The sequence below is a fragment of the Cervus canadensis genome, chromosome 26 (assembly GCF_019320065.1).
Source record: "Cervus canadensis isolate Bull #8, Minnesota chromosome 26, ASM1932006v1, whole genome shotgun sequence".
NCBI classification, from domain to species: Eukaryota; Metazoa; Chordata; class Mammalia; order Artiodactyla; family Cervidae; genus Cervus; species Cervus canadensis.
This window is the reverse complement of record NC_057411.1, coordinates 18,435,531-18,449,280: the sequence shown is the minus strand read 5'-3', so window position 1 is coordinate 18,449,280 and position 13,750 is coordinate 18,435,531. Positions and strand designations below refer to the sequence as shown.

General features: G+C 34.6%; 1 protein-coding gene across 5 annotated transcripts in view; it reads left to right on the top strand.

The window, feature by feature from the left end:
* The window catches only part of EPHA5 (EPH receptor A5), a 385,548-nt gene that overhangs the window by 258,816 nt on the left and 112,982 nt on the right, over positions 1-13,750 (top strand). For all 5 annotated transcript variants that reach the window (XM_043447888.1, XM_043447887.1, XM_043447885.1 and 2 more), the window contains one exon: positions 6,448-6,607. In XM_043447888.1, the coding sequence (XP_043303823.1) occupies positions 6,448-6,607 (160 nt within the window). The remainder of the gene's footprint in view (positions 1-6,447; positions 6,608-13,750) is intronic.

Sequence of the window (13,750 nt, the reverse complement as noted above, 5' to 3'; positions counted from 1 at the left end):
CTTCTTCCCTGAGTTGTTGTTTTGCCATAATAGTTGTTGAAATCTAAAGGCAATAATCATTCCTCTTTCTCTTTTCTAAATCCATGACCAAGTGAGCTATTGATAAAGGAATAAACAGGTAGAAACTAAAGATGCACTTAGAATTTCTAAAGCTGAACTGGTGTCTTTGGCTTAGATATATTATGTTAGATTAGATTTTCTAACCTCCACTCCCATCTTACAGTAAGTTCCCTACATATGAACCTTTAAATTGCAATCTTTCAAATATGTGACTGTGCCCTTGTATGCCAGCTATTGTACAGTACTACTGTGCTTTTCAAAGTATAGTACTGTAAAATTAAAAACGGTTTATTTTTGTGTTTGTTTTTTATGTATTATTTGTATGAAAGGTATTATAAACTCATTATGGTACAATACCATGTAGGTGATTTGTGTTAGTTGGGTACCTAGGCTAAATTTGTGTATTAGTCACTCAGTCATGTCTGACTTTGCAACCCCATGGACTGTAGCCTGCCAGGCTCCTCTGTCCTTGGAATTCTCTAGGCAAGAATACTGGAGTGGGTTGCTATTTCCCTCTCCATTGAATCTCCCCTACTCAGAGATCAAACCCAGGTCTCCTGCATTGCAGCAGATTCTTTACTGTGTGAGCTACTGGGGAAGCCTAGGCTAAATTTGTTGGACTTAAAAACAAATAGGACTTACAGACGGGCTGTCGGAATGGAGCTTATTTGTATGTAGGAGACGCACTGTATTGTTCTTTTTGTACAGACTAGATCTGAATGACATGCACTATCTAGAACAGCTTGAGTTCTAATAGAACAGGGATAAAAATAGATCAGTGTTCAAACCAGACTCTAAGAGGTGGCTTGGAGAACCTGGCCCAGAAGTGTATGTTCTATGGAAGTAGGAGTAGACAAGATTGCTGACATAATACTGAGAAGCAGATCACAAAAGGGAAGGGAAGCCACACTTATCCAACTGCTTCTTATAAACTCCCAGAGACATCACTCCTCTCTTAGGGAAGAGTGAAGAGGGTGAAAGTTTAAAAACTCACTTTGCAATACCTAAGAAATTGTCCAAGTTGGATGCTAGAATCAAGAAGGAGAATAAGCATTTTCTTTATACTAATGCAAAAGTGTCATGAGAAATACTGATCTCCTGTTAATTAAAGTTACTTAAAATTGGAATTCCACATATATGATAGATAAGCATTATAAGTAAATACATTGAAACACATTGAAGTAATTCATAGCATTTTTTGCTTGTTTCATCATGGATTCAATCTGTGTAAAGATATAACAGAGAATGAAACATGGAGTTTATGTGGGGTGAGTGGGGCTATCTACATCTTTTTTCTAGGTTTTGAATGTCTCTACAATGTTCATATATTGATTTTATAAATGGATAAATAACTCAATTATTATTTTGGAAATCAGTGTCTAAGAATGACTTATTGGTAGCATTAAATGTAACTAAGTGGATTATTAGGGAACATAAATGAAGATATTGATAAGATATTTCAGAAAAAAAATAATATCAAATAACATTATTCACCAAGAATGGTCTAAGAAAATACTTTGATACAAAGCTATGTCGGGGTAAGGTGTACAGTGTTTACTGAAAAAAATAGAGTAAATCAAGTAAAATGTTGCAACATTAATATACTCCAGTGATTCCTGTTTCTCTGGGAGTCATGGTCCAAACTGAATTGCTGATGCTAGAAGTCTTCAAACACATGCTGTATTCAAAGTTAATTTGTTAAATTTAGTTTTACATTTCTTTTTTCATGTTTTTGTAAACTTTATCACTGCATACTAATTCAAAGCTAGGCAAATATATGAATTTATGAATTCTTTTGTAAACATTTTAAGTTTCCAGATTTTTATTGTAATTAAAGTTGATTCTAAAATAAGTTGAGATTCATACTGGCATTTTAGAATAGCTATACACCAAAAAAACCTATATAATTGAATAGGGGTTTCCCTGGTAGCTCAGCTGGTGAATCCTCCTGCAATGCAGGAGACCCTGGTTTGATTCCTGGATCAGGAAAATCCTCTGGAGAAGGGATAGGCTACCCACTCCAATATTCTTGGGCTTCCCTGCTAGCTCAGTTGGTAAAGAATCCGCCCACAATGCAGGAGACCTGGGTTTGATCCCTGGGTTGGGAAAATCCCATAGGGGAGGGAATGGCTACCCACTCCAGTATTCTGGCCTAGAGAATTCCATGGATTTTTATAGTCCATGGGGTCACATATAATCCATATACCTGAATATATATATATATTTATTAGATGCAATAAAGTTTTTCAGCAGGAACAGTAAATGTTTGACAATTATTTATTTTCCTGCCTGGTTTTTCTTTACCTGAAACAACTATTCATAGCTGAACCTATGAGTTTAGTGGGTTTTTTTTTTTTTTTTGTCTTTAAGGAAATTGTCCCTATTTTTTCCCCTTATGGGTGACCTTTGATTGTTTTAACACTTGCTTCTCAGCATATGCATGAGTCTCATATACATGATATTCCTTAGGAGCAAGGATTTACCTTTTTTTTTTTTTTTTCCCATTTAAGCTGCTGCTTTTGTTGAAACAAATAATTACTCAACAAGTGGTAGGGCAAAGCCCTTGTCTGTTAATATTTATTCTAATTAATCATATCCATGTTGTGGAAATATGTTTGTTATAGTCCATTTTATGTAATATTTGTTTCAGTAGCATTTGGCTTTATGCTTAATATTTTATATTTAATGCTGTGTTAATACACTCTATTATCTGTACAACTCGAAGTAAGAAAAAATGATTTTGGGAAAAAAGATTTCTATTCATATATTCAATAAATGAATAAAAGTTGCCTAAAAGTTTGCTTTAAAAGCAGCAAAAACCCTTATATATTATTTTGGGGAAGTTATCATTATCTTTTGGTCAGTGTTTTCCTTTTACAGAGAAGATATTAATTCCCAGACTTTTGCCAAGTAAAATTATTGAGCACACCAATAAAATACACAAAAAGTTTTGTTTTTTTTTTTAACACTTTCAAAGGGAAAAAAAAAAGGGGGGGATAATGAGCTTTGATATCATGTATTGAGGTGGGGGTCCTGATAGGTTGCCAGGGCTTATTTTGAGTCTTCAGAATGATACCACCATTTTATTGGCTGGCTCTTGGCCAGACACAGGTGGCAGAGCTTTCCAGGGCTCACACACTTGCCAGCTGGCATTTCCGCCTGTGATTGCCCTGCTCTAATAGAGGTCATTGGGCCTCTCTGCTCCTGCGTGGTGATGGGCCCACTGCCACCTCTTAATTAAAGACAGGCAAAGGGAAGCTGCCCTTTGGCAGAGTGTTTGCCAGCTGGCTCCTTCTGCGAAGGCCGTCCCCTTGCTGCCTGTGAACAATGTTTGCTAAGCAGCTGGGGAACGTAGCTCATTTGCTCAGCTGGGACATAAAGGCAGCAAAAGCCACTGCCCTGACCAAGGACTTGACGACACTTGGTCGTGGGTGTTGAAGATGTGTACATAGTTTGTGACATGGTGGAAATTCTGAGTATGATTTAAAGAAGTGGAACAGAAGCAAATTTTAGAAGATACTTAAATCATTTAAAATGTGTATTTATGGATTTTGATCCCTTCGTATAAGCTTCACTAAGTCCCCTTGATAACTTACTCAACTAACTCAGAGAGACAATGTACAGTTAGATCTGTGATGAGGAAACATTGAGACATACATAATGTTACTAGATAATCAGATGGAATGTTGTATAATTGTGTTCAATTAAACACAGCAGATAGCAGATTATACTTTATTCAAGAAACAACATTCCAGTTTCCTTGAAGTGTTTTTTATTTTTTTGATGAAATTATCCATTTCTATTTTTTTAATACCTAGGAGTTACAATCATATAAGATTTTTAACTTTTTTTTTTCTTTTGAGTAGAAGAATTTGCCATCATATTATAGGGGCAAATCAAAGCTGTAATGCCCAGAAGATTGTGCTAGGTGTTGTGTACATTATCTCTATCTCTGTGTCCTCACAAAGCTCATAATAAATAATTTCATCCTATTCTAAAGAAGAAAAAACCTTAGGTTGAGTTGTATACTCACATTTACACACATACTTTAGTTAATAATGGCTAGAATTCTAATCCTGATAATCCTATGCTTTTTTCATTAAAAGAACATCTTACTTTACATATAAATGTTTATACTTCATGTAAAAATCCTAATTATATCAAATATAAGAGAATCTTTAGTTTTGTCTAGATTTTTTTCACCAACTCAAATTCCCTTCAAGCAAATTACAAATAATAGTGAATATATATTTTAGCATTTCTTACTGAAGATGTCTGATTCAATCACAGCCAAGCTGTGAAGTATATTATTGAGAAAGTCTTGCCCACTCAGCCACAAACTTGAGTGTACCCAGAACATCAGTAACTACAATAGCTTATAGAAGCTATTTACCCCTTTTTAAAGGAACACATCAAGAAATTGTCTACTTCTTTACTGCTCCACCTCTAGCACATAGAAGAGGTACTAGAGTAGACAAGAGGAGATTTTAAATATTTGTGAGAGGAAATGGCTAACATTGCTAGGTAAAGTTTATAGAATTTAATTATCTAAATTACTTTAGATATACTTTAAATTCTTTGCAAAATTGTAACAAAATTTCCTAAACACTTTAAAGACTAGGCATTTAAATTAATATGTTCATTAAAAATAAAGATAAATTGTTTACATAAAGTAAATCAGAAAAACCCATTTGGATTAGAATTTAAACCATATTTACCTGGAAAGAAATTTGGATATACTTAACCCTAAGAAAAATTTATATGTTTGAATGTATTAAATGAAGGATGGTGAACTAGAAGCATATTTATACATTGTATATTTTGTTTTTGGTAGCATAGAACTTGGTTAGAAGTTGACTTTGATGTGTCAAACAAGAAAAAAAATGATTATTACATTAAAACTTATTTTACCTGCTTTCACATGCAGTATCTGTTTCATTCTTACATCTCTGTGAGGATATCCAAGTACCAGTTTCTACCCCAATTTTACAGATAAGGAAGCTGAGGATAAAAATAAAAATGGGTTTCAGTGTCCACATTAAAGATACAGCATAGCATACTGTAGACTTCAAGGGACAATGAGTGTGGTTTGCATTTGTTTTGTGTGTTGATAGCATTGTCAGCATCAAGTAATAACCATATTCATATCATCATCCAAATGATAAGTTTGGAGTAGAGAATTCCCAAACTCCCTACTGAGCTTGGCATATTCTTCTCAAGAGTACTTGAGAAGTGAATATTATATTCATGTTTTCAATTGTTTTCTCATTTAGAAAAAATAAATCCTTTATATGTTGGTCCCCTTAGATCATTTTTAAAAAAGAAATTTTTCTGCTTATAAAGACAATATTCACTGAAATATTTAGAAAACAATGATCTATAGTCATTAACCAGTTATTGTAAGTAAAGATCAATTCTTAAAAAGGTATAAAAAATGTTCTAAGTATAACCTATCTTTAATTCATCCTATAATATCAATCATAAATATAGTACATTTCCTTAAGGAAAAAACAAGTTTAGCCAAGAATCACACATAAAAATATAAAGGAAGAGAAAGTTCAAAACAGGAACTGTATTTCAAATCCTTATAGATCTAAATTTTTTTATTCGGCATCATAAACTTCAGAGATAATGAGGAGTTATAGATGGCTTGCCTGGAATTTTGTTACTAGTCAAATCAGAAATAGTTCCTCTTTGTTTCACTTTCTAGAACTATCTTTCCAGTGATTTTTTCCTTTCCTCTTCCATCTCTGTTCACTAGTAACCTAGCCCAAACACATAAAAGTGAAAAACTAGAACTTTTTTAAAAGGAAAAAAAAATACTTTGCTTATTTGCATTTTTTCTTTAAAATTTCATTTCAACATAGTGAACTGAAATTAAACTTCTCCAGTGAAGTACTCATTCCTTCTCCCAACACCTAAATATAATTAGAAATCAACTTCACTAAAGATAAAAGATATATGTCTTATCTGGCAGTACATTGGACATTGTAACCTTTCTCTGTAAACAAGCATCATATTAGATGCACTCTAATAAGTCATTTATGAGAAAAACAAGCACACAATTAGCAATACTAAAATAGAGTCTGTAAAATAGTGTGTCTTTTAGAAATTGTATTTTTAAAGTTTACGTATCTATTTCTGCCCAGGGGAAGCAGTGGATGGGTGGAAAACACATCCACCATCTTTGAGTTCTAGAAAATAGCATTGTATATAACTAGCACTCCTAGGATATGTAGGATTTTTTTTCTCTAAAATTATCATATTTGCACTAATATCAAATCTGTTAGTTTCTGAATCTTTTTCTCATCTCTGATTTGAAGTTTTGCCATCATTAGTAATTCATACATTGTCTTCTTTTTATCTTATCTGCATGTGTGACCCAAGGACCAAGAGACCAGCTATACAATCATCAAATCTAAAGAGACATCTATAACTGCAGAGGGCTTGAAACCAGCTTCGGTGTATGTCTTCCAAATTCGGGCACGCACGGCAGCAGGCTATGGTGTCTTCAGTCGAAGATTTGAGTTTGAAACCATCCCAGTGTGTAAGTCATTTTAATTACTGTCAACTCATGTCTCTCTAATGGTTACCAGAGAAGAGTCAGTGGATCAATACGCTCCCTGGGCATTCTGTCAGTGTCCCACTTCTCCTCCGTCTCCCAGGCATGACCCCTTCAGGTGGGAAGCATCTGTCAGACTATTACAGTAGGTGAGCGGGTTAACACACGGTGGTCCCCACTCCTCATTGCATTTGGTCTACAGGGAGATGAAACATCGGGAGATGCTTAAGAACTGTTTAAACCTTGCTTTTAAAGACTCTTTCCACTGCTGCCATACTTTATTGAATTATTGCCATTTACTTTTTACTTGTTTTATTGAACTACCCTACTAAGCTTAGTCTTTCTATGAAAATTCCACAGGGAACTTTCATTAGTATTGAGTTTGGCAAGAAAATGGTGCTTTTAGGAACCAATTTGATTGTTTAAAAAAAAAAAATCAGAATCTCTGGCAGCAACTCTGAGTGGATGGTCTGGAAATATTTCTGTAAAAACCTTTCTTGTGCCTTTTTTTTCCCCCCAAAATAGTAAAAATAGCAGAAAGATTTTTCTTTAAAGTCAAGCAAAATATTTAGATTTACTTGTACTAAAGCACACATTAAAAGCAGACGTAGCAGAAGGCAATAATCTGCTGTATTTATAGATGAAAAAAAAGACACTATTAAAGTCTTGTTAGGAAGAAAATAACAGTAGTGTGAAATGTCAAGTACGTGTAAATGTATATGTTTGAACATATATAATACATATATATATATTCATTTTAAAGTCAAGTTATATAAGAATTAGTGATTGTAAAATGAAGGAATTAAGACGCATATTTCCTTCTTTTGAATACCAACATGAGAGCGTAGTTATCAGATTTACTTTGAAATGATTAGAATTATTAAATTTAAATTTTTGTAAATCTATATAATACAGATCTTAAGAAAATGAAGATATACTTCTGCTTAAAGCATGTTTAACTGAATTATCTAGAAAATAACTTTTGTTATTTTAACAGTAACTTTCTAAGTATTGCTTCACTTGATTTTATATAGATTAGAGTGCCATTGTGGAAAAAAGATAAATTATTTTCTTTCCATTCAAGGACAGTCCCTTGTCTGAAGTTTAATTGACCTATTAAAATTTAAGCATTTGATACTATTTAGAAAAGTTTTTAAATATGTTTGATATGAATAGATGTAATTAGAAAATTTCCATAATATTGGCAATGAACTAATTATTTACTCTCGTACCTTGCACACTGATCTGGCTTTATGACGAAATGTGTGTTACATACCCTGGCCACCCTCAAAGACCTTGTTTCTATTTATGCTTATGTGGTTTACCAACTCTGGGAACAAAGCCGTAGGGTACATTGTGTTTCAACGTATGCGCTAGTGAGCGGACAACTTTACAAATGAAAAGTGTCACTTTAAAAGATTACAAAATTATACCTAGTTTTAAGAGATTGGCATGTTCAGCCATTAGTTTTTCTTTAGACTATTTGATAAACTCCCCCACCCTTTTTTTTGTATAGTAGTTTCCAGGATGCCAATACCCATCAATCTGATCATTGAAACAAACAATATGAGGTCATTTTCCATATAGTTTTACAGAGTCTCACCTGAAATTGTCTTCTTTTAAATTTTTCCTACATAATTTCTAGAGTGAAAGAAATGTCACACAAATGTTTTTATTACAAAATCAGATTTTAGCGTTATTATTACTAGATAATGAAACTCTTTTAGGGACATATTCTGTACCCCCTCTTAACTTTAGTGTGGAATTTTATATTTACTTGAGTATGTGTACATGTATATGCAAGCATTTTAAGAATGAATTTTTCTTTGTATCAAGTATCTGTTACATACCAATCCCCTTTGGCCTTCATGTAGAAACCTGTATACAGTTCAGCAAGAATGTGTTGAGCCTCTATTATACATTGGCTTTGCTAGACTCTAGAGAAATTAACATGAGTAATACATGGAAACTTCTCTCTAGGGGATAGAAGTACAGTCTGTTTAATTCTGAAAGTTCGAATGTTTGTGTCAAGGACCGTTTAGTGTGCGTGTGTTCAGTCACTCATTCATGTCTGACTCTTTGCAACACCATGGACTGTAGCCCACTAGGCTCCTCTGTCTGTGGAATTTTCCAGGCAAGAATACTGGAGCAGGCTGCCATTTCCTACTCTGGGGGATCTTCCCAACCCAGGGATCAAACCTGCATCTCTTTGCTCATTGGCAGACCATTCTTTATCACTAGTGCCACCTGGGAAGCCTGTCAGATAATAGTTTTGTTCATTATTTTTAAATTTGTTATTAACTCCCTACACATCAAAAGATATAGTTAAAATAAAACTTCATTTCGACTTCTATAGAATTTGTGTTATATGCCATTCATTTGACCACTGTTTGTGTAACATTTTGTGAAAACACTTCAGTTGTTTTATTGAGGAATTATTTACTTGATATTATAATTTAATGCTTCACATACTACTGTATTATTTCTAAAACAGTCTTCAAATACAACATTACGGGATTTATGGTATCTTCCCTGGTGTCTCAAACAGTTAAGAATCTGCCTGCAGTATAGGAGACCTGGATTTAATTTCTGGATCAGGAAGATCCCCTGGAGAAGGGAATGGCAACCCTTTCCAGTATTCTTGCTTGGAGAATTCCACGGACAGAGGAACCTGATGGGCTACAGTCTACGGGTAGCAAAGTATCAGACACGACTGAGTGACTTCCACACATATGTATAGTAAATGTTGGACCTGTTTTCAGACTCAGTTTAAATTAATAATATCAGTAATTTTAAGTATAAGAATTTGTTGTCCCCAAGAGAAATTATCTGTTTAGGCTTGTAGGTAGCAGAGAAGCAGCCTGTAAGTAAATGAAATTTTCCCTCTGAAGGGAGCTCTTTAGAGGTCAGTGTCTTGGAAGAGACAGGAAGAATTATAACAGTGGAGTTACGTAAAGCAAAAGAAGGATATGGGGTTATATTTAACCATGGAATTCAGACTTGATTGGGCTCTTTAAAAGTTTAACATTTCTAAAATGTGGGAGGTGGGAATGGATTAGTCTACAGAAAAAAATGAGGAAGACTCATTATGAGCATGACTTTGTAAGGAAGTTAAAGAGAGCTCTTTAACACTTTGCAAAGTTATAATATAACTAGGATATTGGAATTGATGAAATCTTACATTTCCTTGTACTCCTTTGTATGTGAGTGTGCAGACATGTGTATTACATTATGTACAATCTGGTCACTTGCGAGGGTTTGTGTAGCTAACATCACAGTCAAGATATCAAATAGTATTAACCTCACAAGGATCTCTCTTGTTGCTCTTTTATAACCATAACCACCGCCTTCAGGAACAAATCTTATCCAATAACTAATCTCTGCTGCTGCTAAGTCGCTTCAGTCGTGTCTGACTCTGTGTGACCCCATAGACGGCAGCCCACCAGGCTCCCCGTCCCTGGGATTCTCCAGGCAAGAACAGTGGAGTGGGTTGCCATTTCCTTCTCCAATGCATGAAAGTGAAAAGTGAAAGTGAAGTCGCTCAGTCGTGTCCGACTCTCAGCGACCCCATGGACTGCACTAATCTCTGGCAACCACTAATTTCTTTAAAAAGGATGTGTTTATTTACTTGGCTGTGCCAAGTCTTAGTTGTGGCATGGGATCTTCATTGCATCGTGAGAAACCTTTCATTGTAGTGCATGGCTTCTCTAGTTGTGGCCCCACAAGCTTCATTGCCCTGCAGCATGTGGGATCTTAGTTCCCCAGCCAGAGGTCAAACCCACGTCCCATGCATTGCAAGGCAGATTCTTAACCACTGGACCATCAGGGAAGTTCAGAACTATGAATTTCTAAAATACATTTCTAAAATGTTGACATTTTAAAAATGTTTTGAAAATGGAATCATACAGTACATTCCCTTTTACTTTGGAATTTTTTCCCATTCAGTCTAATTCCCCATAGATTCATCCAGGTTGTAAATCTGAAGTCTGTTCCTTTTCATTGTTGAGCAGTATTCCATGATATTCATTGGGAGGACTGATGGTGAATCTGATACTCCAATAATTTGGTCATCTGATGGGAAGAACTGACTCCTTGGAAAAGACTGTGATCCTAGGAAAGATTGAAGGCAGGAAGAGAAGGGAATTAAAGAGGATGAGATGGTTGGATGACATCACTGACTCGATGGACATGAATTTGAGCAAGCTCCAGGAGTTGGTGATGGACAGGGAAGCCTGGTGTGCTGCAGTCCATGGGCTCGAAAAGAGTCAGACACAACTGAGTGACTGAACTTAACAGATTCCATGATAAATATGTACCATAGTTTCTTTAAACATTCACCTATTGAAAGATATCTGGGCTGATACCAGTTTTTGCTATTAACATTAACAGTTTTGCTATTAACATAAAAATGCTATGAACATTCATATATATATTTTTGTCTCAACCTAAACTTTATTTCCCTGGGATAACTATCGAAGAGTACAGTTACTGGAGTTGTATGGTAATTGCACATTTATTTTCATAAGAAACTGCCAAACTTTTTTCCAAAGTAACTGTACCATTTTACATGCCCACCGCCAATGTATGAGTGATCAATTTCTCCACATTATTATCAACATTTGTTATTGTCACTATTTTATTTTGTCATTTTTGGACAGATGAGTAGCAATATCTTGTTGTTGATTTAATTGAAATCTGTAACAGCCAATGATGGTCCAAATCTTTTCATGTGCTTATTTGTCTGCCATGATGCTTTAAATCTCCATGCTAATTCCTGTGTACTCATTACAAATCAAAAGTTATAACTTTGATCAGCTTATCCTGATCAAGAAAGTTAATAGATATGTATTTATGTGCAAGAAAATCCTAAATTCTCAGCCTGGCCTTAGAAAACCCTTGTAATCTGTCTCTAACAAACCTGTTTAGCCTCAGTGATTAAACTCAGTGATTCATGTATGTTACAGTTTCTCTAAAGAATATTTATGTAACGTGGATTTGCAACCAGAAGTGAGGAAGCAAAATAAGGGAACACAACACAGTTTCTGAATAGATGCTATCTTAAAGTTTCCAGAGATGATGCAAATATATGATAATTAGCATAAATAAGCATTATTATTTACTAAAGAACATTAATTTTCATAATTAACATCCTTTTAATAGTAATATGTTTCATTGCTGCAAAATTTGCTTTTAAGCATTTCCAAAACATTCCTCTGCTATTTTTCGAGAACACATTATTAACCAACTAATTCTTAATAAAAATATATAAGAAAATAGGCAATATTAATGACTAAAATTCATATCTTTAAATACTAAAATTTTAACAGTATGTAAAAGGATAATCATAAATCATACTGTGCTTACCATTTTTTGACCATTGATAGAGAATGAACAATTATGAAGGCATTGACAGTATCCTGTAAATTTTATTTATTTTCAATTTAGTTGATGTCTTTGGGGATATTATTGATGCTGTCAGGGCAAACAAAGGAATAAATAATAAAAGTCTTAATGAATTATCTCGAGTTAATTTGAGATAACTCAAATTAATTAATAAGTGCAAATGAAATAATCAATACTTAAAGCCCATCAAGAAACTTAAAAAATACTACAAGCTTTTAAAAATAAATGTAAATATATTTTAAAAGTTCTTCCTCACAGCTCCTTTGTTAAGTTTTTCATTATACCAAAAGATATGATTTCAGTGGGCAGTAGATATAAACATGTAAATGTGAATGTATGTGATTTGACGTTACTTGCAAAGTATTTTCATAAAATGTACTAATTTAAATATTTTTTAAAATTTTTAGCATGCCATTTGTAGTTGTTTTAATGCAAAATACTCTCGCATATTTTAGCACATTAAGTTAGACTTCTTGGAAATTACTAAAAAAGAAACTCAGCACACATTTTTTCCCTCAAAATTAATACTTTGGTTAGTCTGAAATTGTCCTGTTTTTTATATTTACTTCTGATTAATCACACCTATTTCTGTCAATACCTTATCTGTCAGAGTCCCAAACTGGCACATTGAGACCAGAAGGATTTGTTACAGTCGGATTAGAAGGGCTGTTGAACGCCCTTCTAATTTGAGAGTATTTTTCCATAGGCAGTAGGTATCTATTAATATTTTGTTCAGAGAAACATGATCAAAGTGATATTTTTAGATGTTTCATGTGAGTACCTAGAAGTCAAAGGGAGCACTTAAAGGACCTATGAACCATACTCGAGCGAATTTGATCAAGTAGGTAAATAGTTAATGGAAAAAAAAAGTAATACATGGGGAGAAACATAGAAGATAAACAAAGCATATTTGGTAATTAAGACTAAGTAGGAGTCAAGAAAAATTCAGTTCTACTTAAACCAGGAAGAGACAAAACTAGTCTAGTTTGTTAGACTGATTTAGGTTTGTTTATTTGCATATGCTGTGCTTAGTCACTCAGTCCTGTCCAACTCTTTGGGACCCCATGGTCTGTAGCCCACCAGGACCCTCTGTCCATAGCGATTCTCCAGCCAAGAATACTGGAGTGGGTTTCCATGCCCTCCTCCTCCAGGGGATCTCCTCAACCCAGGGATTGGACTCAGGTCTCCCACACTGCAGGTGGATTCTCTACCATTTGAGGCACTAGGGAAGCCTGTTGATTTAGATACTATTTTTAAATGCCTTTGAGGGTGGATGTGGTTTAAGGGTCAATTTTAATTTTTTTTATGTATTTATTTTTGGCTGTGCTGAGTCTTCGTTAATATGTACACTTTGCCCTGTAGTTGCAGTAAGTACACTTCTCACTGGGGTGGCTTCTTTTGTTGCAAAGCATGGGCTGGAGGGCACATGAGCTTTAGTAGCTGCAGCCTGTGGACTCAGTAGTTGCAGCTCCCAGGCTTTAGATCACAGGCTCAATAGCTGTAGTCAACAGGCTCTGTTGCTCCATGGCATGTGGGATCCTTTCAGATCAGGAATTGAACCTGTGTCTTCTGCATTGATAGGTGGAGTCTTTACCACTGAGCCCCCCAGGGAAGCCCAAGAATCAATTTTTTAAACATGTTTATTTTTAATGTGAAAATAAAATCCAAATAAATGGAAACAGTATTTTTTTTTAATAGAATGATCCTTTGATGAGAAATAAGAGT